At 43.5% G+C, this 26981-nt stretch overlaps 1 protein-coding gene across 1 annotated transcript in view; it reads left to right on the top strand.

Annotated features, from left to right (window-relative positions):
- Nucleotides 1-8430, top strand: part of ARHGAP12 (Rho GTPase activating protein 12) — a 74830-nt gene extending 66400 nt beyond the window's left edge. The window contains exons 11-16 of the mRNA XM_050890790.1: nt 396-515; nt 3409-3507; nt 5612-5689; nt 6546-6680; nt 6965-7067; nt 7500-8430. Coding sequence (XP_050746747.1) covers nt 396-515; nt 3409-3507; nt 5612-5689; nt 6546-6680; nt 6965-7067; nt 7500-7674 — 710 coding nt within the window. The 3' untranslated portion in view covers nt 7675-8430. The remainder of the gene's footprint in view (nt 1-395; nt 516-3408; nt 3508-5611; nt 5690-6545; nt 6681-6964; nt 7068-7499) is intronic.
- The last annotated feature ends 18551 nt before the right edge of the window (nt 8431-26981 follow it).

The raw sequence follows: 26981 nt of genomic DNA, 5'->3' as shown, positions 1-26981 counted from the left end.
TCTGTCTTTTACTTCTGGGCCTTATATGTAATTTGCAAGAAAGTATTTATTCCTTTGAAATAGTTAACTTAATGAAAGGCAGGACCGGTTTTGAAACATAGCTACATTTTTAAAATTCCACATCAATTGCACATGTAAGCTACTATTTAGTTTCACAGGCAACACTTGGTTTTACAAGTTTTTTGTGGCAGGGTTGTCTCTTGGTGGTTTGAAAAATGGATACTATTTACAAGGAGTTCCAAAAAGTTAAGGGAAAAAAATGTGGATGCATTGCAAATTTGAATAGATTTTTAATGTGGTTTTGAGCTTAGTTTTTTTTTTAATGTTGGTTCCTTGGCAGATAAATGCAGTGTTGGTTCTGTGGATATTCATGCTAAATGCATTTCTCTTTTCAGCAGTGAAAGCACCTGGCAATATAGATTCCACAGATCAGAAAAAGACCAAAACGAAGCTCAAGAAGTTTCTTACACGGCGCCCTACATTACAAGCTGTCCGTGAAAAAGGCTACATTAAGGGTAAATGAACCTTTTTGACAAAGGAAATAATTTGAAAAGCTGAGTTTAGTAGTTCATGTGTAAAATGGAGTTAAAATGGTCTGGTTTTAGAGTAAAACATATGCATATAGCTGGCTTAACAAGAGTCTTGGATGTGTAGTGGAACTGGTGATTGATTGTCATTCTTCTGAGCACTGCTACTAGCCACTAAACTTCATGGAGGATGTCCTCTCCTTCAGCTCATTACTGGCAAAACTGCAGTGAAAACTGAGGGCTCAGGAGCCTGTTTGGACTCAGAGTGCTTCTTAGCTAGAGAGTCCATTTGGTCTGTTGTTCTCAGCTGGAAACTTCAGATAGCTGACAATCATTTGTACATACAAGGGAAAGAAAAGTCCTTTGGGTACAAAGCTGAATGCATGTGCTCGTCTGTTTCACAAGGGTGTTTTAGTCTGAGTGGAACCAGACAATCACGTGCCATCTCATAAGAAATGAAATATTTAGGCAAACCAGGATGAGGCTAAAGGAATCTTAACTTAAACTTCTTTTTTCCCTAACCTTTTTTGAATGTATACATTTTTTTAATTGTTTCACAAACAATAAGTCTTACAGATATTCTTGAATCAAACTTATGAAAGAATTGATTTCCATTTGTCACACTTGTGGAAACTTTGAGAGAACAGTATTTGCACAGGTTTAAGTTAATGTGTTTGTGTAAATTATTGACTTGGTACTCACTGTAAAATTTCATTTATTTATTTGTATGCTTTAGAAGGACTTGTAGGTGGTGCTCTACTAGGGTCAAAATAGCATATGAGTAGGCAAATACCAGACCAAATCCTACTGTGATTTGCCTAACTACATACTTAAACAGGTGTGCTTCTGTTGCATGTGGCGTTTTATATATTTGTGTATCTTCAAATATAATTTAACTGTAAATTATGGAATTTTTGTTTGGGATAAGGAGACATTATTCCCAGACTTTGACGTTTTGCTCTGCTTTACAGCTTAGTATTCATGTCATGGCTCAGTGACGTAACTTCTGACATTAGCAACAGTAAATGCTAAGCCAAGTTTAATTTGTACACATGCATGCTGATGATTGGATTTTTAATAAAGACATTAAGGAATTAAGAGTTTGTTTTTATTTAAAAGCATGTTGTAAATTTTAAAAGTTGGATCTGTGCTGTACAGTTTTACATTTACTGTATGAATGAAAAATGCAGAAGTCTTTATTTAAAAGCCCAGCATACTTTTGTGGCTGCTACAGAACAAGTTTAGTAAATTGAAAACTTGGCAAACCCAGTATGAGCAGAAAAAATAATGGAAAGTTCTAGAAAAAACCCCACTTGAAACAGCATGCACTAAGCAGAGAAGTCGCTGTGCTAAAGCTTTGTTACATGGAAAAACAAAATTACAAAAGTTACTTTAAGATGAGAGGAAAATATATGATTCCTGTATATGTGGAAATTATTGAAGTCAGAGGCAATTGTAGCAAATCAGTTTGTTACATGCTAGTATTTTCTTGTGCTACCTAATCTGCATTGCTTTACCTGCTACAGCTGCATGCTAGCCTGGCGTTCTGCTGCGTGGGCTTTTTCAATCCCTTGCTGCTGATTCTGCTTATACAGCTGCCTGCATGAGTAGCAGCAGCAGGACTGAGGTGTTTTGGGTCACCGGCCTTATACGCATATAGCTAATAATGCCATTATATGCCAGTTTTCATACTGTATAATTGGTTTGGTGTGCTATTTGGATTTCCCAAAGCAGTAGTCAGATGCAAGTGTTGTTAATGAATCTACTTAAATTACTAAACATGAAAAATGGGCTAGATGCTGTGCACGATGCCAATGCAAGAGCAGTTTCTCTCTTGTGTAAGCTCTGAAGTAAGATCTACTAGATACTGTGAAGACAGCCACTTACATACCTTATTTAACAGATTAAAAAAAAAAATTCGCAAGCTTTCTTCCCTTAAGAGTGTGAGCTTTGCTACTCTATCTCAAGACCCTATTTCAATCTCATGCATCTGAACAGAGGAGGCCATCTATTACTTGGGCATCTTTGCTGAAAACCATAGAAATGGGTCTGAGAGATTTTGGTGATAACGTAATCTGAGCAAGAGGAGTTAACAAGTTGCTGAAATACACTGAGACATTGCAAGAATCTGTTCTCTGCCCAAGCTGATTTTCATTTTTGCTCCAGTTTATGATAGAAAACACTCCCCCGGATTGTGTTGTTTTTGAAAACAAGACTCAAAATTACCTTTGCCCATAAATATCTGTATTTAGATGCCAGGTTGCCTATGCATAGTCATACTTCCATCCATTCAGAGCTCTGTGATGTAAAAGTCTGTCATTTACAAATCCATGTCAGAACTTAAAAATCTTAGAAGTTAAAGACTCCACATTAAAGTAAATTAACATGTAATTCTGGGTTAAACAGTAGGTGCAATAAAAGGTGAAATTTTACAGGGTTTGTCCCCGAGCAATGCCAAAAGCTTTCACTGTGGTTAAAGTTTATTATCTCTGTTCAGATTTTTACACAGATTACAGGAAATGTATTTTGAACTCAGAACAGGAATGGAGTGTAACAGGACATTTGAATCCATTAAGTTTCTCATTACAGTAATGACTATATGACTCTTACAAGTATCTCCTGACGGATTGAAATGATTTCAGTAGCAGAAGTTCTTTACTCAGACTCACATTTGTGTAACTGCTGACACTCTTTCTTACTGGGAGCTTTTTCTTGCTGGGAGCTGCTGAGAGCTCTTTTCAAAACTTTCCTATTTTCACTCTAATACTGCGACAATTGTATCCAGTAGTCTTTGCCCTTTGTAGAGGTTTGTTTTAACCTGAACTAGTTCTGTCACTTGAGTCCTGTTCCACTGTAAATCAGTCTCTTTACTTGGTTCCAGATCAAGTGTTTGGTTCCAATCTCACCAGCTTGTGTCAAAGAGAAAACAGCACGGTGCCAAAGTTCGTGAAGCTGTGCATTGAGCATGTTGAGGAACATGGTATGGTTGAAGTTTTTTGTTTCCGAATCTGTCTTGCTCACCACACTATCTAATTTTGAACGTTTTAATCCTTAAAATGCTGTAGATTTATTTGGGGAAAATAATCCGAAGCTTCTATCTGTAGTTAGCAATGAGTTTTCAAGAGTGGGGAGGTAGGTGGGATCCAAAATGGGGAGAGGGGAGGAAATAATATATCTGAGAAATTGATCTGCTTCAGTATATTTCAAGCTGAGGAGAAGGCAGGACAGCCTCCTGGCAGTAAAGGCTCTAAGGAAAGAGAGATTACAAGAAGTAATACAAGAGCTCAGCCCATCAAGGCTTTTTCCAGATGAAAGAGAGACTGTCAAAACGCAGCAATTCATTTTTGTAAGGTTTAAGCATGCTAACATCATTTATATTAAAACTTCCTTGAAACAAACTTCTAGGAAAAAGTTGTGTTCCTGCTCTGTATATGCGTTGACTACCAGAAGACAACTCTATTGGTTTGATGCCCTTCAGCCAGTTACACCGATTGCTGTGTGAAGTTTTATGCAATTCTGGAGATTATCAGTGTCCACATATTGACTCAGTTTTTGTTTGCTTTCATTGAAAATAAGTCTCTCCTACCTAATAACTGAGAAAATTATATGTTTGAAAGCTACATGTGACATTCTGGGTTGTCTGCTGTAAAGGACATCTTCACATTTTTGTTGAAAATATGTTGGTTGTGACTCCTGACTTGGCTGTAGTGTGTGCTGGTTTTCTTGCTTGTTTCTTGCTGTTGTCATTGCCCTATCTCTTGGAAAAGATGACTGAGAGGGGATTATGGAATCTCCATAATCATCATTCAAATATATACCAGTCTGTTAATCTGAGAACATTCTCTTGAGAATCAGGGTAAGTGTTACAGGGGAATACTACATGTGAATTTTAAGGCATCTTCCATGGGAACTTCATTTAGGATTTCGTTGCAGCTTGTAGTCCTCTTCTTCAATGCTGCTATCTTACGGCCTGGGAGGGGAAAAATAACTGCTTCCATTGCCTTACTCCAGTTCGACAAACTGCCACGTTGCTTGTAACAGCAGGCTTTATTCCATTTGTGATCTGCAGTTTGTGAGAAAGGGGTTATTTTGCTTTGTTCTTTTTTTTTATTTCTTTTTTATTTTAAAGACAGGACTGCAGTGAAGATAGTGGTGAAGTTTTCCTTTTTTAAATACCTGAGGGGAAGCTGACAGAAATGAACAGCTTTTTTTCCCCACTTCTCCAACTCTTCTTCCTACTGCCAATACACTTCAAATCAGTTCTTTCTGTAAAGGAATGACTAGTGGATTATGGGGAAAAGGGATATGTCAGATGGTGCTGGTAACTGTGCTGTGTTGCATCAGACAACTCCTTGAGGAGCTACAGGGACTTGCAGGTATTCTGGCAACACTCACCCTCTCAGTGGCACTGACTCACATGCTGCATTCAAGTGGCGTTTCAGTTAAATTCTTTACCTCCTAATCGCTTCTGAGTAACTGCAGTAGCAACCACAGAGACACAGTTTTCTTCTTTTCTGGTTGAGTGTGCAATACTGTAAAGGCAAGGGCTGCCCGTTTTAGTTTTGTAGGCTGTCGGGTAGTGATGAGTGTGCATGCACATCATTCCTTCTTCATGCAAACCTAGTCACTTGACAACTTTGAGATGCTCTCTATGCATGACTTGATTTGACTTTTCTTAACCATACATTAAAAAATTGAACATCCACAAAATACTTGGTTGTGCATGTTGGACTCCCATGTACTCCCTGCCCACCCACCAAGAGCATCTTAAACTAGACACCTTGCCTCATTGGGGAAACTTGGAGCTGTTGCCTCATTACTACTGTTCTACTGTGTAGGAAGTTTTAGAGATTACTTTGAGCTTGACGCTACCAAACCTGTGTCAGCAAACTAAACCACCTCTGATATGCCCTGCCCATCAAAAAAGCTAGTTTAACTTTTTTTTTTTAACCAAGTGTTCTTTGTTACAAGGCGGGTTTCTTTAGTTTTTAATTTTGCTGAGTAGACCTATAAAGAAGCAGCCTAATGATTTCAGAATTCATACATGTATAAGGTATTAAAATGGATTTATCCCTTTGTTTTAGGATTAGATGTTGACGGCTTATACCGAGTTAGTGGCAATCTTGCAGTGATACAGAAGCTAAGATTTGCAGTCAATCATGGTAAGCTTCCTTCAGCTATATTACAATTGTATATATTTTCAGATTGTTGAATTTCATAGAAAGCTTAGGAAAAAAATTTTCTTAATGTATAACTGTAGTCTTTGATGAGAAATGATTGTCATCTTCAAAGTAAAATTACTTCAAAATTGCAGAATTTAGTGTGTAATATACATCATTTGAAAAACCTAGCATCCTGGAGTTTTGGGCTTATGTGGAGCATAGAGGCCTTACTAGAACGTAATTCTAAAGAAAGGTGGTAATAGAATTTGAGGGAGGAGGGAGTTATTTCAAACAAAATAACTTCATACCTTATGGAAAATCAGTAAGCATATTAAGCTTCCACTAGCATTAAAATTGTCAGTTAATGCTTTTTAGCGAGATTTGCTACTGCCTTTTAGTATGGGGGTGCTTAGCTCCTCTTCGCCATACTCTGTGTGTAAAACCCTTTCATGTGGCTGTATCTTGGTGTTTTGTTCAATGGGAATCAACAGGCAGTTTGCAACTAAGACGGTGGCCCATCTACAATCTGACCTCTCATTTCCTGATTGACAGGGTCTGACAGTAAATTTTGTGTTATGTCAGCAGCTCCTGTTCCCCTCTGGAAAATGTCCTTGGCGTAGGGGAGCTGCATGTAGTGCAGCAGGCAGATTTTGGCCATCTCTCTCTGTAGTGGTTGAGTTTTTGTGTCCCCTTTTACACTGCTGCAGCTCTGTATGCCAGCAGAGAATGGGCTGAAGTGGAGTAAGAGCATTCACTGCTTTAAAAGCAGTAAGTATAGAAGAGTAGTTAAGTTTATTTTTAAAAAAAGCTTTTGTAGTTAAATTAGTAACATTAGTTATTCGTTTTTCTCTCTCAGATGAGAAACTAGACTTGAATGACAGTAAATGGGAAGATATACATGTCATCACAGGAGCTCTGAAGATGTTTTTCAGAGAATTGCCAGAGCCGCTGTTCACTTATAATCACTTCAATGACTTTGTCAATGCAATTAGTAAGTCTGGAAAACGTGTGTGTGCTTCTTGTATAAGTTCTGCTCAATATGTACAGTTCATTTCGTTATTTTGGATGGGAAAAAGAACGTTTTGGTTACGAACCGGCCGTAAGGCTTGCCTGACTTGCCTGGCAGCAAGGCGCGGTCGGGCCATGAGGCGGCAGTATTTTATCTCCTATTAGCTCTGCGAAGCCTTTGCTTTTATGCCCAGCCTGTTAAATCTTATCCTGAAGTTTTAAACAAAAATACTGAATTTTTTTTTTCTGCGCCTCATCCTTTTGCAGAACAAGAACCAAGGCAGCGTGTCCATGCTGTTAAAGATTTAATCAAACAGTTGCCAAAACCAAATCAGGACACTATGCAGGTACTCTTTAGACACCTGAAGAGGTAAGTAGCAGATAAAAGGAAAGGCTTTGTATTGCTGATGCTCCCTTAAAGCTAAATAATCCAGTTAAAACTACTAGGTGACTGTTCCCACTGCATTTTTCTTGCCTATATTGGACTTGATGAAAACAATGTATCGGTCTGTATTTATACAAGCTTGCAGAGCACCAAACAGACTTTAGACAGTATATGTCATAGTTGTGATGTTTACTGCCAAGTCCTTATGTTTGAGGGATTGTGAGAGGATCAGGAACAGCATTTCCAAACAAAACTTTTCCGTAGAGAGGGGAATCACAGCAGCTGTATGTCCTAATAACAAGACTACTCATTAAATAAATACTGTGAATAGTCATTTGCTTTGGACTGTGTCTTTTTCCTGTCATCCTATTACTCTAACACTGATAAGTCTCTTTGTGTATTTTTTTCCTCTTTCAGAGTTGTAGAAAACGGAGAAAAGAACCGAATGACCTATCAAAGTGTAGCAATAGTTTTTGGTCCAACCTTATTAAAACCAGAGAAAGAGACTGGTAACATAGCAGTCCACACAGTATACCAGAATCAGATTGTAGAATTAATTCTACTGGAATTGAATTCCATCTTTGGACGCTGACATTTTTCTTGGAGTAGACACTGGAAGTGATGGGTTGGCAGCAGTACTCCATCAGAAGGAAAAATCTCTCGCTGTACATGATGTATTGTGTTTGTGGACCAAGCAGCAACTTGTTTTTTGCACTTTTGGGGAGGGGAGAAACAGGAGAAATGTTTGACCACTTTAATGCGAATTAAAGACAACACATTGGATTTCCTCGAAAAGTTCAATGTAAAAAGTGAATTGAAAAGTTTATAGTCTGCCTTTTTTTAAAGTAGCATTGGAAAAATGTAATATAGGTTCATACACTGGATTTCTTGGAGAGTAAAGCTATTAATCTCAAACTGGATAATCTGGAATTTAATCTTAAAATTCTTCCACTTGATAGGGAAAAGTCCTACCAACTGGTGTGGAAAAATTCAGTGAAGTTACATCTTAAGCTTGTGTATTACAACCTACTCAGATCTGTATGACACTTTTCCAAGGGGTTTCTGCATGCAGTGGCTGTCTTAAACTTGTGCTAACAGTTTGGTTTAGTTACTCAAATCTAATTCTTCACTTGATCTCTGCTGTCCTTTTTCCTTTTTTTTCCCCTTTTTCTTTTTTTCTTTCTTTCTTTGCTTTTTTTTCCCCAGCAACCTTTCTGGAACTTCTTTGTTGCTTTCTAGAACGGCACACTATTTCAGACACTGAGCTTGTAAGAATCTCCAGCAAGAATATTTGTCTTGTGGCATAATAGAAGTCATATTTAATAAACATGTTCATTTTTCCAGGGTATTTCCTGAGCTAAGTTTTGTGTTATACTGATTTAAAGCTAAAATCCTAAGTAAATACCAACTGTAACACTGTGTTGAGTTCTTGGTATAATGCTGTGGTAGTGGAAGTTTCTTGATGTAAATACAGGCTGTCCTTTTGATTCTTGTATATAATTCAGTTCCTGTATAGTTTAAGAACACTTTAGTCACACATTTCTAATCATGGGTAGATTAGCCACAGTAGCATAATGTTTCCAGTGGATGTCTGGGTTTCAGCAGGGAAACAGGTTATGGGGAGGGAGGGGGGACCTAACTGTGTGCACTTTTAGATGTTAATTTCATTTGCGGGCAAATAACTGTAATGCAAACGGTACTGGAGAAATACTGAGTGTGCTTGCTAAATTGTTAATGCACTACAAGAGGAGCCTTTTAGGTTATTTAATATGTACAGGATACATTAGAAAAATGTATTATGAATTCTAACATTTACAAATAGTGAAACTCATGTTTTGATAGATAGATGTTTGATGGAATCCATGATGCTAAATTTAAGATTTTCTTTTTACATTAATGTAGAATAATTTGTAAAATTGGTTTTGAAAGATTTTGTTACAGAGAGCATGGTCTGCTGAAGATTTTTTAAATGTATTTTTCTAGACTAACTGCTGTATCTGACATATTTGTTATGTCTAACCTGAATAAAGAAAACCGTTAGTTCTTTTAGAGTTTGCTATTCCCGCTTCAGACAACATGAACCCCCTTTAAACAATAAGACCGATGTATCTTACTGCTTAGCATGGATACTACTTGTGGCAAAGAGTTGTCACGCTGGATTAAAAGACGAATGCTTACTTTATAACCTGACAATTTTAGGAACTTCCCAGTCCCTTTCTTTAACAACTTAAATTCTAATGTAAGGTTCAGAGAGTGTAGAAGTAATTTATGGATATAAATTTGCGGTCTTTAAAACATAGCCAAACTTTCTTGGAACCTACTGTACAGAAAGCAGATACATTGGGAAAATAATTGTATTTCGCCTTTGATCTGTTGTATACCTTTCACAACACAGTTCTGGCTTACAGCAAAGGGGATGTGTGGTGAAGTACTGAGGTGTAATCAGATGAAGGGTACGAGAATTTCATGAGCATAGGGCTTGCATGAAAAGTGTTCGGAGATAAAAGAGAAGATGAGTTACCTTGTGGCTTTCTCGCTGTCTTCTTGTGGTAATGGTGAAGCCTTGTGGTTTGTTGCAAAGCGACCTGGGTGAGAATTGTGAAAGCTCCATCTCTGCGTTGTGTTGTCAGCCTCCTGGTAGGCTGTCAAACCGGAGCAGTGCCGAGTGGCAGGTGTGCCCCAAGCTACTAGAAAATATCAACGAAGTTGAAATCTGTTGCTGTAGATTATTCAAATCCCAACTTCAGCTGTAAAATAAAAAAGAATTCCCACTGCTAAATGAGAGGGCTTATCCAGCAGTCACCTTTTCTGTACGAGTGTTATGTTTTTCAAAGAAAGAATGCCTTTTTAAAACAATTTGATCATGAGGATGTCACACTTTTCCTTGTATTCCCCCAAAATAAAGCATTTTGTTATTACAATATATAGTATGGTTTTGTGCAGTGAAGTTGTCATGTTTTAATGTTCTCATTTTTAGTTTGGGGAGGGGAGAGTATTCTTTTTAATTGAAAGAGTTGTAGCTAAACACTCAAAACATTTGGGAAGAGGAGGCTGTTCAAGCTGACGGTATGCTGGTCGTGACAAACTTGAAACTGCGTATGCCAGCACATTGGGTTTCTTCACTACTTGAAATACCTTGTCCTGTTCCTGCAGTTAGCTTTCTTCTAAAAAATCAAAACCAGATTTTTGCAGAAACGCAGCAGGGGAAAGCTATTTGTATTAGATGAAACATAATTAAATTTATATATTCCTCAGTTTGGGCTTTAAATCAGATTTGGTTCTAATTTAAAACCAATTTAAAGACTGAATATAAACTTTTGCAGCCATAACCACTCAAAGATACTGGAGGTCCAATATTATGTATCGGTGCCGGATGAAATTTTGTTCCAGCACTAGAACTGTGTTCAGCTCTATAGTTCAGCTGCACAGCATTAGTACCAAGCGACTCTCAGACGTGCTTGATCTATACCAGTTACGGGTTTCTTCACTTTAAAGCTGGAGAGGAAGTGGAGACAAAAAAGACAAGGCAAATATACACAGTCATTTCATGTAAACTAATTTTTTTAGATCAGAGTTGCATGTAAATAAAGCTTCCTGTGTGCAAGCGGATAGGTCACGCTTACTGCCCAGGCCCAGACTTTCCTCCCCATCTTCACAGAAAGCCATGATAAATTCCCTTTGTACTGAACCCATTGTATCCTGGCAAGTGAATCCGCGACTCGCAGTGTGAGACAGGAGTTCATAGGTAATACAGTATCAGTTTATTCCTATGTGGAGCCCTGACTTTCTCCCCTTAAAGGGAACAGCTTTATTTAGCCCCAAAGTAATGGTATTTTCAGAATCAATTGGTTAATTCATAAGCCATAACTTAAACCAAGCACAGTGGGGCATTCTGCTGGGCGAAGGGGGAGGTACAGCATGTCTAATGAGGCCGCCTGCAACCGCCGGGAGAGGAGAGCTCCTCTGAAGAATCTTAATTAGCCTCCACAATTGCAAAGTTTTGTGGGCAAGCAGCTGGTAGGACTGGATCAGACCTTTACAAAAGTAGCCCTATGTGATTGTGGGACTTACATGAACATCCCCCCCCAGCATTCTTGTAAACAGAGCACTTGTAAAACAAGATCACACTGTGTAACAAACCAACATGAAAGACATTCAGAGGCAACTTGGCCTCTTGGTCCTTTTTATTGCTTTCAGAATTAAACGGCAGCTCTAATATTAGAGTTTCCTACAACTTCCCCAAATGGATTGGAGTTTGTTAAGGTACTTGGCTACTACTTTCTTTCAAAAGAAGAGATCTGTGTTGCGTTCAGCAAACTCAGAACTGCAAAGTGGAACAAGCAGGGATAGCATTCAGGTTTATGTCTCATAGACCCTCATCTTGCAGCTTGTTGCACTAAAATGTACTTGGCTAGGGAAGGGGAGAGCCGGTCCTTAGTGTGGGAATAAGTAAATGCAAAACACTGAAGGCAACCAGACAAAGCAGGTGTGATGGACAAGCAAGATAGCAAAGAAACAGTCGCTTAGAAAATCTGCAGGAATCCAAGCCAGAGACCTGGGAGAAAGCCAGGCTGCCAAGAGTGTGGGTGGGTGGGTGTTTGAGTTTTTTTTGGTTTTTTTCTCTTTTTCTTCTTTTTCCACTCCATACAATACAGATGAAGGCCTGGCTATGTTTTGTAAGGGTAAGTTGCTCTGTAAACAGGTGGAGTTCAAGTGAAATTGCGAAATGGCAGTGCCAAATTCTCCGGAATTTTCCAGAGTGGCTTCTATGTGTCGGCTCCTCAGTGAGGAGCTTGTGTCCAGGTTCACTGACAGAAACACCTGAGTGCTAATGGAAGTCAAGAACTATGTTCCTTCAGCGTAATTGTGAATGCACAACCAGCATCTGTGCGATACAAAAATAAACTTGTTCTCAGTTTGGCAGCATTATTCTGGTGGCACTGAGTGCCCCATCCGAGATCTGAACCTTGTGGCACCAGATCCTGAAGAGCAGAGGTAGCCCTGTCTGTTACAATCTTAGCACACCAGAAGAAAGAAATGTATGAAACTGAAAAGTGGGAGTATGCAGAAAAAAATAAAACCCCAAGCTAAACTATCTTCACAACCAGTTTAGATTTGCATGTATGGTACAAATCTGCTCAGAATAGTTTGTTAATTCATAGTGTGAAAGAAACAGCTGTCCTCTAAAAAAATAAATACTGTAATTAAAAGCTGTCATTTTTTACATTGGGCTTTGGAAGATAAATGTTAAGCAATGTTGTCTAGTTCATCACGTGCTGCAGCCAAATGGCTGGAATCAAACCGCTGGCAGTGTGTTACCTGGCCACCGATGTGCCAGTGCTCTCTGCCTTTTCTTTACTAAGAGGGTAATGCTGAGCTGGTGGTGGCTTGTTGGCTTTCTGCATGTAAGTGTCCTGCCTAGCTACTTGTTCCAGTAAAAGGAGGTACCTAACCTAGAAACAGAACTGAAAACCACCTTCTTCCAAGAAAAACTTTCCTATCATCAGCCTGGGCTGGGCAGCGTTTTGTCCGCAGGCACTTCTGCTGCACAGCGCTGCCACCAAGCTTGCCTGCCTGCTGCAGGGATGCTCTCCCCCCCGGGACCAAGCAAGCGCATCTTCTGTGGGTGCTGGCCTTGGCAAGGCCCCTGCCAACACACGTGTGACCCGCTCAACTTCACAGCTTTCTTCTGTGAAGAAAAACGGAGACATGGTTGTGCAAGTGGTAGAGCCTCTCCTCTGGCACTCCCTTAAAGCATTATGTACAATGAAGGATGCCACCATATTTCCCACTATAAAATAGCTGTTTCATAACTGAAGTGCTGTTCTCCCCGGTATACTAGTCCTGCTCTAAGTTTTCTCTTTGAAGTTTTAAAGATAAGACTTCTTTTCCTATTAATCTCTCCTTTTCCTGCATCCACCCACCTGCTATTCCTGCTGCACTGAAAGTCAATCCGACTTGGACCATTTGCTTCCTTATTTGTACAACAGCCTGGAGCCCCGGGGATTGGAATGTGCTGTGCTCTGCCCAGAGCGCTGCTTTGCCTGCGGAGGCTGAGGCACGGGCCACTCAGCCATAGACACTTCATTAAAAAGCAGTCATCAACGTTAATGCTAAATGATAATGTAAATGAAAAAAAAAAAAAGGGCAAAAAAAAAAAGGCAAAAAAAAAAAAGGCACAGACAAGAAGAACAAAAAAATAGTCCTTTCCAGGTAATGGTTAAAGCAGGCTGTGTGCTGCTCCCCTGTTTCCCAGAGTGCCCATTCTTCTCCTGTATTGCAGAAATGTACATAAGCTAAGCAATTAGGTATTATATTTGGCGCGAGACTGAGGGAAAGCAATGCAATTCCGTGCAACCATTGAATCACCATCCGTATCGCTTGTGAGCCAGCTGTCAAGAGGACTGCACAATTTTCAGGTTTGCATTAAAACACTGCAGCTGTAGGCCAGGATCATACTTGTCTCCTTCTTTTGCCTGAGCTTCCCAGCCTGCCCCATTCAAATGCATGAAAATAAATAATTTTCTGTCCACCTTCCCTATTCATGGAGTACAGCAGCTCTGTGCAGCAAGCCAAGTGCTCAGGGCGTCCATGGGTACAGCTTCTTCCCCTGTATATACACAATTTAGTTAAGAGGGGGAGAAGACAGTTTATTATAAACATTGAACAGTGGGAGGCATCATTAGCTCTTAAAAATCATAACTAACTCCCCAGGTGGTTGTCCTAATGCGTTCTGGGCTTTCTTTGCATCCCTGAGATAAAAAGAAAGCCTGAGCATGTGAGGGCAGGATGCAGCACAATGAAACGTTGAGTGCCGCTGTTGCTGGCGAGGCAAACTCCATTTTGCCAGCATCAGTCTCGGATGGCAGAAGCGATGCCCGTGCTGTACAAGCCGGAGGTGGGGACTAGCGCCTTTCCTTCCTTCCTGCTGCTTTTGTAATTTGCTAGGTCATGAGCTAAGGCTTGTGGCATGTTTCAGGCCAGACAGCACGATTATAATGGTCCTTGCTGGTTTTAAAGAATCTATGAAGGAAGTTGGCATGTAGCCTTCCATCCAGCCATCGGCTTCCTTGTTCCTACTTGGCCATTCATGCCCTGTATCAAATGAAAGTGCTTCTCCTGGCCAAAGCTTCATTCCCATTTCTCTCCTAAAGTAACGCTGCTCAGTTGAGCAAACCTGTCTCTTCACCTGCGGCAGCACACACAGCCCCGCTGTGCTGGAGCATTCCTGGGGACTGGGATGGCCGTGGTGGTACCAGGTACTGCCACTGTCCCCACTAGTGACCACGAGTTCCATAAAGTCCTGTTAAAGTTACTCTTTCTTTATTGCAGCCTGAAATATAAGAGTTGGGTGCTTGCAGCCACAAAGGCTTCCCTCTTTAAAATGCTTCGCACCAGATACAAAGAAATCGTCAAAGCCATCAGCTGCTGCCAGGTGGTGTAAGCACTCGGTTACTGCCGCTCTGCCACTGTGCAGCAGAGGCAGGCACGAACGGGCCCCGGCAGCCCCCACCAGCACAGTCCTGCCATGGGACGTGGCACCCAGCACCGCAGCCTCTCCCCCAGCCCAGCAAAGGAAGCCTCTTTGGGAAAAACCAGGCAAAACGAGCTAGCAGGCAGCCTGCCAGAGCGCCCAGCGCTCCTGCCCACCCCTGCCCAGACACAGCCAGCATGCAGCACTCCCCAGCCGTAGGCAGGGGCACCGAAGGCAGCTGCAGACACAGAAGGCAGGGCTGGGAGACAGAGACCTGTGTTTCTCCCAGGCCCAGCAGCAGTTTGGGCTGCTCTGAAAGACCTCCACTGATGGAGAGGGTAGAGTCTCCCAGGCAGTCTTATGTAGCACGTAGTTCTCATCCCACTCAGAAAGTTTTTCTTTTTGCACATCTAAGTAGCCCTTGCTGCAGTTTACTTTCATCTTTTTCCTTACTCCGTCCTTATCCATTTCTTTTATCCCATTCTGTGATGTATATGGTGAGCTATTTTTCCTTGCGTCTCTATGCACGCAATAGCAGTCCATGAAACTATAAAAGGTTACCGCGTCTCACTTCTCCCTTCTCTAGACTAAGCAAACTCAATCCTCTTAATCTTTCCTTGGATGTCACACAGCCGGCTGGGCCGAGCATGGGCAGGGAAGTGTGAGTTCACATCCCCCTCAAGGAGATGCCTTCAGTACTTACCTATTAAATAAAAATAAGCTGCAGAATATTCTTCACTTCCCCTTCACCCTTTGATACCCGCCCTCCAGGCCATCCCCAGCCTTTGCTTTATGGGCTTGTCCAACCCCACTGGTGTGTCCTGGAAACTCCCACTGTCAGCTGACACAGAAGCTCTGGTCTGGGTGTCCCTGAATCCATCCCTGAATCCCTGATTTCCAGCCTCTTCTGGGACTAAAGACCTTACAATCCCTGGAGCTATGCAGCAATCAAGGCATGTTTTGCTTCCTGAAGCAATTAGCCAGCACTTAGGCACCTATGCCCTGTTTTAGACATAGCAGAGTGGCTTAAGGGCAAGTGCTGTAGCTACCATGCCCCAGCACTCACTGCAGGCTGGATGTCCGTGCCTGCCCTGGTAGGGTTTTGAGGGAGAAAGGTGTGCAAATCAGTCTGCTTGACATCTCTAGGGACACATCCTTCGAAGGAGCAAAAGCTCAGATTAAGAGTTGATACATCAAAGTGCTCTAAAATTTACACATCTGCTCAGAAGTGTTGACAAGGAAAACTGACATTAATTAACAGGGAGGAAAGTGAAAACCATCATGGGAAGCTGCACTAGGACTGTGCAGCTGAGGTGTTTGCTCTTAGTGCTTTCCAGAACGACAGGTTTGGGTGATATCAACACTGCAACTCTCGCTGTCTGTGTGACCAAAAGCTTTGCTGAAGCACCAGGGACCAGAGCACTGGTAGAAAGTGCTGCTCCAAGGGCTGGGCTGTGGGCGAGGGCGATGTAGCCTGAAGCAGCACTAGCAAGCTGCCTCCCTGGCTGTCACCAGGGCACTGCAAAGGGACCGCACCGACCCCCAAAATACAGACTTTGGAGAGGGAAGAGGAAAAGTCGCTTTCAGAAGCTGTCACCAAAAGCAGCAGCCCCAGCACAACCTGCTGCTCTTTCCCTAGAGCGCATTGCAAAGCCTCGCAAACATCCTGGATAAGGCCAGTGCCATAAATTGGGGCAGACCCTGAGGTTCCCCTCCCCTGCTTGCTGCCAGTACCGCATCCCTCTGTGGCTCCCGCAGTGACTCTGTGGTACCCTCGGCAGCTGCCACATTGTCCTGCCCTAACCTGTAGCTTCTGTGAGGCAGGTTGTCTGGGGCAGAGCTGCCCCACCAGCTGCGCACTAGGGAGACAAGGAAAAGCTGGAATTACATTTCTACTCACAGCACGAAAGCCAACACTTGAAGGAGACAGTGCTGTTAGCTATGTTGTGGCAGCTGGAAGAGGTTTTTGGAGACAGAAACACCGAACATATTTAGCTTGATTATCATTTTCAAGACAAATCTTGTTGTGACAACGAATTATTTAACTTGGAGAGGTTCTGAGCATCTTATAATTATGTACAAAAAATCAAGGCTCTGAACATTAAGAACCAAGCAAGATTAAAGAAAAAATAAGGTAATAGCAGATTTGGCCCCATCTAGCAGATTTTTCTGACAAATTAAAAGTACGTACCTCTATATTACTATTTCACCTGAGCTGGTGATCAGCACTACACCTGCATCACCAGGAAGAACACGGAAAAGCCTGAATTTCCTTTCATTTCCAGGCACCATTGAAAGGGCTGCACACTACTGAAAAGCTGTGATTTAAACTCTGAAAAGAAAATATTGTAAAGCCATGCAGTGGTAGTTTGGGGGCTAGTAATGATTTCCTCCCAGTGCATTGCTGTGTGGAAGATGTGCCTGAGTCCCCTTCCTGACAGATAGCTCAAGGTCTGCAAAGCAGGGCCTCTGATTCCCTTTCTATTCACATGAAGTGCTCCCCAATCAAGCCACAAAACTCTGAGTGAAGTTGGAAGAGCTGGAAATTATAACCCAGGGCAGAGCAGATGGCGGAGTCACAGTGATTGAGTTACTGCTCCTTTGATACCACCATCTGGGCCCCCTCCCACCTGCCCTGCAAACAAACCCTGGCAAAGTTTTTGCCCTCCCCCAAAGCCCTGTTACCCGCCTCATACTATTGCACAGAGTCACCTTTTCTAGTTAAAGCGCTGAAAAGAGAGGGAAGACATAATTAGGAGGACTCTCGTCCTCTTTTTGCAACCTTAACCCTGCTCCTGTTCAATCTGGCAGAACAGCGCTGTCACCTTCTCCCGGGATAATGAACTTGGGTCTGTCAGACTCTTTCCTAGGGAGGTGAAATATCTAACAAATTCTGGCCCCTGTTACCCATTAACCACAAATCGCTTCGGAATTGCCTTGACCTGATCACATCGGTCGTCCTTGGTCCTGGTCATCGTCCTCATTACCTCTCCTCTGCAGAGCACACTCATGGATGCTACCAGGCTGCAAAAATTCCCCCTTCTTATCCCGCTCCTTGAGTGGTACACTGGAGGCAGCTCCACGTGGGCAGGAGGGCCCCGGCTCCTTGCCAAGCCAGCCACGACAACTTGCGGCAAGGCTCCTGGGGCGGCCACGGCTCACCCCATCGTGGCGCCCACGGCTCTGGGCACAAGCAGGAGGCGACAGCTCGGGCCAAGCGTGGGCTGGATCCTCTGACTGAAGAACGCCTTGGAGAAGACAGGCGATGCTCGCCAGCCCAGGGACAGGCAGGTTTTCCAGGGAAATTTTGGCGAAGTCCTCTCCTTGCCTGAGACCTCACACTCCTTTTCTGTTTGTTCGACTGTCTTGCAGGGCTTGGCTACCAGCAGAAATAAGGTCACAGCTCGGTCTGTTAAAAATACCCATCCAATTATCTGTTGGGCCATGTTTATTCTTTATTTTCCTGGCTGCAAGTAGTCCTGGAAGGCACAGGACCACTCACCTCAATGAAGCCAGCCGGTCTGGGCATATGGTCTTTTTATTTTCACCTGCTTTCTCCCAAAAAGTGCCATGTGAGGGCTCTGATCTTCCTTTTAAAGGGGTCTCGTAGTCTTCCCTTTGAGAGTGCTGCGAGGTCTCTGCCACGCAGCAATCTGTTCACAGCATAATTATTTTCTGTTAAGGCTTCAGAGACTGCAAGGCTCCTGACATTTTTCATTGCCTGGAGAGGGGTAATTTTTCATTGCTTTCCTGAGGACTCTTGTAATTCACAACAGTAATGGAGCATCCAGCTACACTGAGCTGCAACCTACAGTTTATTTTTATCTCTTGATGGACATAAGCTGAAGGACTTCCAGCTAAGAATGGGAAAATGGGGAGGTGTAAGCAAAGCTATTAAGCAAATTATTGCAGAAGCTCATAGCAAACCACAGAGTCTTTCATGGTGGATATAACATGATTTTGAAATTGTACAATTACAAGATACGCTTTACCAAATACTGAGCTATAAGTAAAAAGTAGCAGGAGAGAAGGGATCTCAAGTTACATTAAAATAAATAAACTCTGAAATACTATCAGCAATATCATACATGCCTCTAACTTTATCTGTCTCCAGCTACAGATCTAGAGGCCAGATCCCCGCTGCAGCTGGTATGTGATTGTGTCAGCTGAGCTGCTGGTGGAGGAAAGACATCACTTCATCTCTGGGATACACACTAAGAAAAACAGAGCCTAGAAACCATACTTTGGCAGGATCTGCACATCTCCAGCAAGTTATTGCATTTTTTCACATAGTCTGTTTAAAAGAAAGTAATTGTAATAGAAACTGCTCTTGCAAGCAGCTGATAAACAAACAGAGCAGAAAAGGGCTGAAATTTTAGTTTGGATTTGAAATGCTGTTGCATGCAAGAAGTGTTTTCAAATACTTCTGAAAGCTAACATCTAATTTAACTTACCAAAACAGATGAGCAACAACCTACAAGCCTGAAAAATAAAAACGTCTGAGTTTTGCCAAACCTTTCCAGTGCTCTGTCAAAGAATAAGTCTTTTAGGTTCAAGCTCTTAAAGGGCATTAGCTCTGAGAATGAAACTAAGGCAAAAAAAAATTTCTCTTTTCATTTATTTTTCTGGTAGCGTTCCCAGTGGTGCTGAAGAAAGGCAGGCGGGCTGGGCTGCCTTCTCCCCCTTACAAAGAGTATAGGGGGGCTGGGGGGTACAAACAGGGCTAGGGGACACTGCCCTGGGCAGGGCAAATCCCTGCTCCCGAGTGAACCAAACACCTTTCTGTCCTGCAATTACTTCTCCCTTATATTAGACAATCTGCACAGGTCACAGAGTAAAAGTCAGTCAATTTTCTTCGGTACAGTCTAGGGCAAAAACGAGTAGGATGCTGCTTTGCTCCAGACAGGGGGCTTTTTCTTCTTTTTAAACCCAACCCTAAAATTCAAATTAGCCTCCAGCTCAAAGCCTTTACCACCAGGGCATGAATGCTAAATAGCCTGCTCCCAGTCCAATCTGTTCACTGCCTGGCTAATGATTATTCTCCATAGAAACCCTACCAGAGTCAGTTATTATTCTCTCCTCATGCACTTGTATCTCTCTTATATTTATATAAGATTAAGTAGCCCTGTTAGGTTTTTACCTCTCTGATTGGAGCTTATTTTAACCTCAATTAAGCCATCAGCCCAGCTTTCTGAAGGCAGAGCAATAGCATAGCCATTATCATTCTTTCCACCTTTTGTATGAAAATGATGCTGAGGATTGGTTGCTTTGGGGATTGCTCCGTGGCAGGTAACCAACGCTGAGAGTTGGGGAGGATAAATGGTGCCAGACTCCCAGAGGTGCCGTGGCACTGTGTAATTATTGTTCCAGACAGCTGAAAGCAGCAGGGTTTCTGGTTCCCCTGCTTAGTTTCAGTCTGCCATGATTGCTGGCACGGAAAGATGCTGATTATAAGTAAACATTAATTATGCCCTGCTACCCCACTGCTAGCATCGCGGGGCTTGCAAGCAACAGAAGCACAGCGCTGCGCTTGGCTCCCACTACTGAAAAATCATCTATACAGATTTCAGCGTCCAGATTTTCATCTTGCTTGGTCAGAGGACATTGCTCCTAAGTATAATCCTCATGCATATCTAGAGTTATGGTGCTTTTTGTGCCACTGCTTATGTGCTGTACTTCAATGCTGTTGTTAAAATAATGACTAAAGTACTTATTCTTTGAAGAAGGTGAGCTCAGGTGATGCAGCAAGCAATTCTGTTATCTGCTCTGGAGCAGAGGAATCATTTTAGCATCTTTAAAGGAAAAAAAACCCAAAGCAAATAAAACTTATCAATCATCCTATATGTCAAGGTAATTTTTTTCAGATTATGTGCTTTTTTTAGATGGCAGCCTATGCCTCCTTCTTTTTTATGTGGCTTTGGGATTTCTTTTTTTCTTTGCCAAAGGAGGCTTAAAAATGCAGAGCCCACAGTGTCGCAGATGGTAAACACTGTTCCTCGAGTCGTGTGGACAGTTACAAAGCGATTTCCGTGGCACTTGAAACGCAGCCTCCGACGCTGATGGAATTTCACTGCGCTGTGATTGCACCGCACTGCAGTGAAATAGGTTCAATTTGATTATCTGGCTATTCTATTTCGCCTATATTTACAACCTGCCTGACCTCTGGGGGAAGGGGAGGACAGGCAGCCAATCGTGCTGGAGACATTTCAAAAGGTCAAAGCAATACAGCGTTTACCACTATAATTCACAGGCTCTACAATTCGGAGACTGTGCTCTCATGACAAAAAATGGCAGAAGAACATAGTTAATGTGAAATATTTGTCCATTCCCAGAGCAAACACAGAAAATAGAGAATGTTTTAAAAATTTGCTCCTTTCGCCTTTTGGCACACGACGATGTGCAAGTGCATAAAAGCAGCACACGGACACCACCACATTTTTTAGAAGTTGCCTTTGGCTGGTGCTGAAAGGTTTCTGTTGGACTGGCTACCTGGGAGCTGCTCTCCTTGTACGCAGCCTCAGCTCTGACGTTAACACAATTACAGCCCCACGGGGATGCTTTTGAACGTGCTGCTGCTGCTGCGATAGCTCCCAGATGGGTGTTACCCTCTGCACCTCATCTCTGCCATCCCTGGTCAGCAGCGAGGCCTTGCCATCCTTCCTACGTCGCACTAGCGACTTGGGGGGCTCAGGGGCAGAAAGCCCTTTGCAAATTTTAATTAAGCTTCACATGCAGTCCACCCATCTGAAGTACAGATTCATTAAGGTCATAAACAACCACCACCCATTCCAACTGGTTAGCTAATAAAATAGTGTGAAGGCTCCAAAGCATTATTTTAAAAATCTTGTATGCTTAAAAAGCCCCAAAAGTCAGGAAGAAAGAAAAGCAGCTTCAGGCCCATGCAAGTCAGTGCAGCTACCCAGTTCTGATTTTTCCGTCCCTCCCAAGCCTGGGTCCTGGGTCTGGGTGGCCACACAATTTGGATCCACATTTTGCACCTCTTGTCGTTTGTATTTAAACACTGTTTAGTCTTAAATCTCCAGTGAAGTTAGGCTTGCCAGAGCTCCTGGGGCCAGAGGCTCTGTAAGCTATAACAGTTTCATTTTGAAAACTGGACTGGTTTTTGTTTGTTTTAAAGTGAACACTTTGTATGACATCTCCTGAGAACTCCCGTCTATCATCTTACATGTTATTGGATTAATACAGGAGAGAGTGGTGTCTGAAAGGCAGCTGTAAGACCTACTTCTTAGCATCTTTTATCTTTGCAGGGACGATCTATTTGAATGGCAGCCTAACAGAGCAGAGCTGCTTGAAATAAGGTACTGCATCAGCTCCATGAGTCAGCACGGATCGGAAATAAGAAGTGGTTCTTATTGGGAGGCATTTCATTTAGATGCTGCACCAAGTTTGGAAAGGATCACTTGAGGCTCGTGCTGCCTCTCCCCGCTGCTGCCACGAGCTCCTGGTCCTCTTCTTTGTCCCTAACAGAGGTCTCTGGTGACACCCTGCCACTGTGCAGAGCCGAGCAGATGAAGTTTCTGTCTGGGACAGGGGTGAGCACTGGCTTGACTAGTGCTGCTCGGACTGTTTCAGGCAGAAAGTACTTTGTTCACGTAGCTCCCTCCGCTCCAGTCAGCACCGCACCACACCAGCACCCTCTGAGCAGTCTTAACAGGGGTATTTGATGAGACACCGAAATAATAGCAGCTTGCAGGGAGGGGAAGAAGAGGAAATAAAACTTGTGTGCTGTTGAACATGATAATCCAAAAGAGCAAGGAAGAAAAAAGGAGTGTGCCAGAGACACAGATCATGCTTGTGAAGCATGTTCAAGTCTCACACACAGAGCATCTTCCCTGCATCCCAGCTCACCTTCACAGAAGGAAGTACCCAGCGTGGGCCAAGGAGCAGCTATCTGGTTAAAAGGTGGTTGAAAGCAGCTTCTGCTCACACAGACATGGCTTAAAATGAGCTTTGCACCAGAGGAGGTAAATACTGCTTTAACGTCACAGCACCTGGCACCAGCTGCGTGTGCTGCAGGACCAGGGAGCGGGACATGGTTAGGCGAAGTGCTTAGGGGTGTTTCATCCAAGCCCAACCATTGGCACAGGTTTGGGTTTTTTTTTCATACATGGAAAAGGCTACAATTTGCCTTCACCTTCTTCTTAATCATTCTCGTTTTTCTCCATCTCCTTCCATTTCTTTTTCCTTACTCTTCACTTTGTGTTTCCCACCCTTCAGCAAGAATGACTCACCTCCCCCCACCCCTTTCCCAAAGCATCTCAGTATTTATAACTATAAACAGTTCAAGCTTTCCAAAATTCTTTAACACAAGACCATTTTCCAGTGGATTATAAAACCATCAAAACCAGAAAAGTTTGGCAAGCTTTGCTATGTGGGATTTCTGCTTTGGTTTGTAATCTTTGAGAGGAGCCATCACAAAACCTGCCCAGAGAAGCCTCAGAAGGAGCTCAGGGGAAGACCCTGAGGTGACAGACCCTTCGTTAGGGAGCTTTAGCACATCTATTGTTCGAGGCCGAAATTTAGAAACCTGCTGAGAGATCACCCTCGTGTTACTGATGGGCCTTTGCCATCTCCACGCAGCCTGACCAAATTTGGCCAATTTTCGAGGCTGTGAAAACTCTCAGACTGCACACAGGCAATAAATGCCAGCTGGAGTTCGCCAGCTAAAATATCTTTGCACTGAACATGCTCCAGCTGAGGGGCAGCGAGATGCTAACTGAGCTTTCCACACATCCCCTCATGGGGCACAAGCACCGGGGGGCAAAGCACCAAATTAAAGTTATTTTAGCAACCTTAATTTTAGAGTTCCCTTTATTTCAGTGCTTGACTCAACAACCCCACTTGAAGCTGTGCGGACAGACAAGATAAAAGGTTCCCACTGTAATTGAGCCATTGGAGAAGTTAATATTCACTGTACTTAAAGTATGCAAAAATTAAGGCTTATGTGAGAAACATGTTCATGTCACCAAAAATGTCAGAGGTGTGTCTTTATTGTTTGTCAAAATAATTGTTTAATTATTTATAACTCCACACTGCATTGCCAAGATTTACACACTTGTTCAAATAACAGTGTTGCTTAAAAGAGCAAGATGATGTCTTTACAGAAAAAGCTTGTGTAATTGGCATAACCTCATCTTGGCTGGGCTCTATCATAGATTGTCTATAATATTAAATTACCGGGATACGGAGTAAAAAGGAGATAAGCCCAGCAGGCTAAAGCTGGGGGTGGGGAATGCCGAGAAGGGTGAGAGACAGCATCTGCAGAAGACAGTTTCTCCCCATGAGCAGTCTGGAAACCAGGCTCGGCAAAAACCTTTGTAAAAGTGAAGCAAGGGATAAAAATAACAAGGCAAAAAAAAAAGAAAACAAAACAAAAATACCCACACCAGGAAACGAACATATCTCCTAGGCAGGATGAGAGAGTAACTCAGGAAATGTTTCTGCAGATAAGACAGCTCAGTAAAAAAAACCCCAAACCCTCCACCCTGCAACTCATGCATTGATCATGGGAGGATTGCATTTACCGTGACGTCAGCCGCAGCTAACCAAGGTGAAGGAAGGGCGCTCTGTTGCTTTTACAGCTTACAGAGACCACGGCTGCTGCAGAAATTGGCTTGCAAAAAAGGGTCAAAACACACAAAACTCTGCCAAAGCCGTCATCTGAAATGTCAGGCACATGCACGTTGAGCAGAGCTGGCAAAAAGTGGCTGGGGAGCGGCTGGCTGAGGTGGAGCCGCAGCCTCCTGCAGCCTCCTGGTGCAAGGCGGCAGGCGGGAGTCGGCCGGGCCAGATAAAGAAATGCCCGTAAGTAACATAAAGAAGTGTTATACAATTAACACAAGGTTACTTATAGAAAGCCTACAAAGGAAAAAATATCCTGTTGTCCTTCTTGCTAGCAAGCTTCCTTTCCTAATTTGTTTCTGTCCCGGTTTCGGCTAGGACAGAGTTAATTTTCTTCCTAGTAGCTGGTATAGTGCTGTGTTTTGGATTTAGTAGGAAAATAATGTTGATAACACACTGATGTTTTTAGTTGTTGCTAAGTAGTGTTTATACGAAGGCAAGGATTTTTCAGCTTCTCATGCTCAGCCAGCAAGAAGGCTGGAGGGGCACAAGAAGCTGGGAGGGGACACCGCCAGGACAGCTGACCCAAACTGGCCAAAGAGCTATTCCATACCATATGACATCATGCCCAGTATATAAACTGGAGGGAGTTGGCTAGGAGGCGCGGATCGCTGCTCAGGAACTAGCTGGGCATCGGTCAGCGAGTGGTGAGCAATTGCATTGTGCATCACTTGCTTTGTATAGTCTAATTCTTGTAGTATTACTATTGTCATATTACTATTATCATTATCATTATTTTTCCTTCCTTTCTGTCCTATTATACTGTCTTTATCTCAACCCACAAGGTTCTATTTTTTTCCAATTCTCTCCCCCATCCCACTGGGTGGGAGTGAGCGAGCGAGCGGCTGCATGGTGCTTAGTTGCCGGCTGGGGTTAAACCACGACAGTTTCTATTTAATTCCAACAGTGATCAGAAAGAAAAGCTTTAAAAAGAAAGAGGACAAACCTCTAACCCAGCACAGATTCCTCTAGACCGTTTACAGCCCTCCAAACAACTATAGCTACACAGACTTGACATTCCTGATCTTTTACAACAAACTGGGCATTGAAACAAGATCTTCCATGTTGGCTTTCTTCACGTTACAAAAATTAGAAAGGAACAAAAAATTACAGGCTGTACCGAAACACACAGACCCAGAGGGACATTCCTGAGCGTCCGCCCTGCGTCTAACCCAGGGCTGGCACGTTTAATTTGAGCTGCTCTGGAAACACCAGCCACGTCGATGGCCATCATGAAGCTTTCCTGCCACGGCTGTAACTCCAGCAGCAGGTTGTTGAAGAGCCATGGAACCATTACAGGAGCCCTGTGGTCCAAACAGGCAGTCAGTGCCACCATCCCTCGGAGGCACCAGCATCTGTGGCTGTAGAGTCTCTGGAGCTTTGCCCTGCTGGAAACAGTCAGAATCACAGAATCACCAAAGGGCTGAGGCTGGAAGGGACCTCTGGAGGTCATCAGGTCCAGCCCCCCTGCTCAAGCAGGGCCGCCTAGAGGAGGCTGCCCAGGACTGTGTCCAGATGACGTTTGCATATCTCCATGGATGGAGACCCCACCACATCCCTGGGCAACCTGTGCCAGTGCTCACTCACCCTCACAGTGAAAAAGTGTTTCCTGATGTTCAGAGGGAATCTCCTGTGTTTCAGTCTGTGCCCATTGCCTCTGGTCCTGTTGCTGGGCACCGCTGAAAAGAGCCTGGCTCCATCCTCTTTGCACCCTCCCTTCAGGTATTTATATACATTAATAAGACCCCCCCTGAGCCTTCTCTTCTTCAGGCTGAACAGTCCCAGCTCCCTCAGCCTTTCCTCATGGGAGAGATGCTCCAGTCCCTTAATCATCTTTGTGGCCCTTCGTTGGACTCTTTCCAGCACGTCCATATCTGTCTGGTACTGGGGACCCCAGAACTAACTGGACACAGCAGTCCAGGTGTGGCCTCACCAGTACTGAGTAGAGGGGAAGGATCACTTCCCTTGACCTGCTGGCAATGCTTTGTCTAATGCAGCCCAGGACACCATCAGCTGCCTTTGCCACAAGGGCGCATTGCTGGCTCATGTTCAACTTGGTGACCCCCAGGACCCCCAGGTCTTTTTCTGCCAAGATGCTTTCCAGCTGGGTGGCCCCCAGCATGTACTGGTGCATGGGGTCATTCCTCCTCAGGTGCAGGATTTTGCACTTCTCCTTGTTGAACTTCATGACACCCCAGGCTGGCCTGAACTGAATCCGTAGCCTTGCATAATCTGACCTGAAGACCCGAATCTGGCGTTCCCCCTCTCCACCTGCTACTCCTCAGAAATGCGATCTAGGAGGCTTGCTCTACACTCAGTTCAGGCCCTACAGAAAACACATCAGTGTTTGAAAGTCCCCTTTCCCACCAAATAAGCACTTCATGGCAGTATCAGTACTGCTGGTACCTCCCTCCCCTTTGCTCCTGCTTCGCCATCAGAGCACTCATGCAGCATGGACGAGCCCAGCGTTCAGCTCCTTGCCTGGCTCAGAAGGTACCAGAGGCCCCCACGCTGTGGATGCTCTCCACTCACTGATCATGTGATGGCCACAGCCCCAGGGACAGCGGTCATCCTCTATTACAGGCCACACAGCCCAGCACCTCTGCTTGTTCCTTGTCCCTCCTCTAGATAACCACGGTGCTCTTCATCTGGGATTGGGGCACCTTGACAGGAAAGCACAGCCACACTGCTGGCCTGGGACAGACCAGAGCTCAGGCGAGCAATAGCGGCCACCCAGGACTGGGGGAATTATCATTCAAATCCCACCTCTTCAACTGGTGCTA

This window comes from Gymnogyps californianus, chromosome 2, assembly GCF_018139145.2.
Source record: "Gymnogyps californianus isolate 813 chromosome 2, ASM1813914v2, whole genome shotgun sequence".
NCBI lineage: Eukaryota > Metazoa > Chordata > Aves > Accipitriformes > Cathartidae > Gymnogyps > Gymnogyps californianus.
This window is presented reverse-complemented; position numbering and strand designations above follow the sequence as displayed.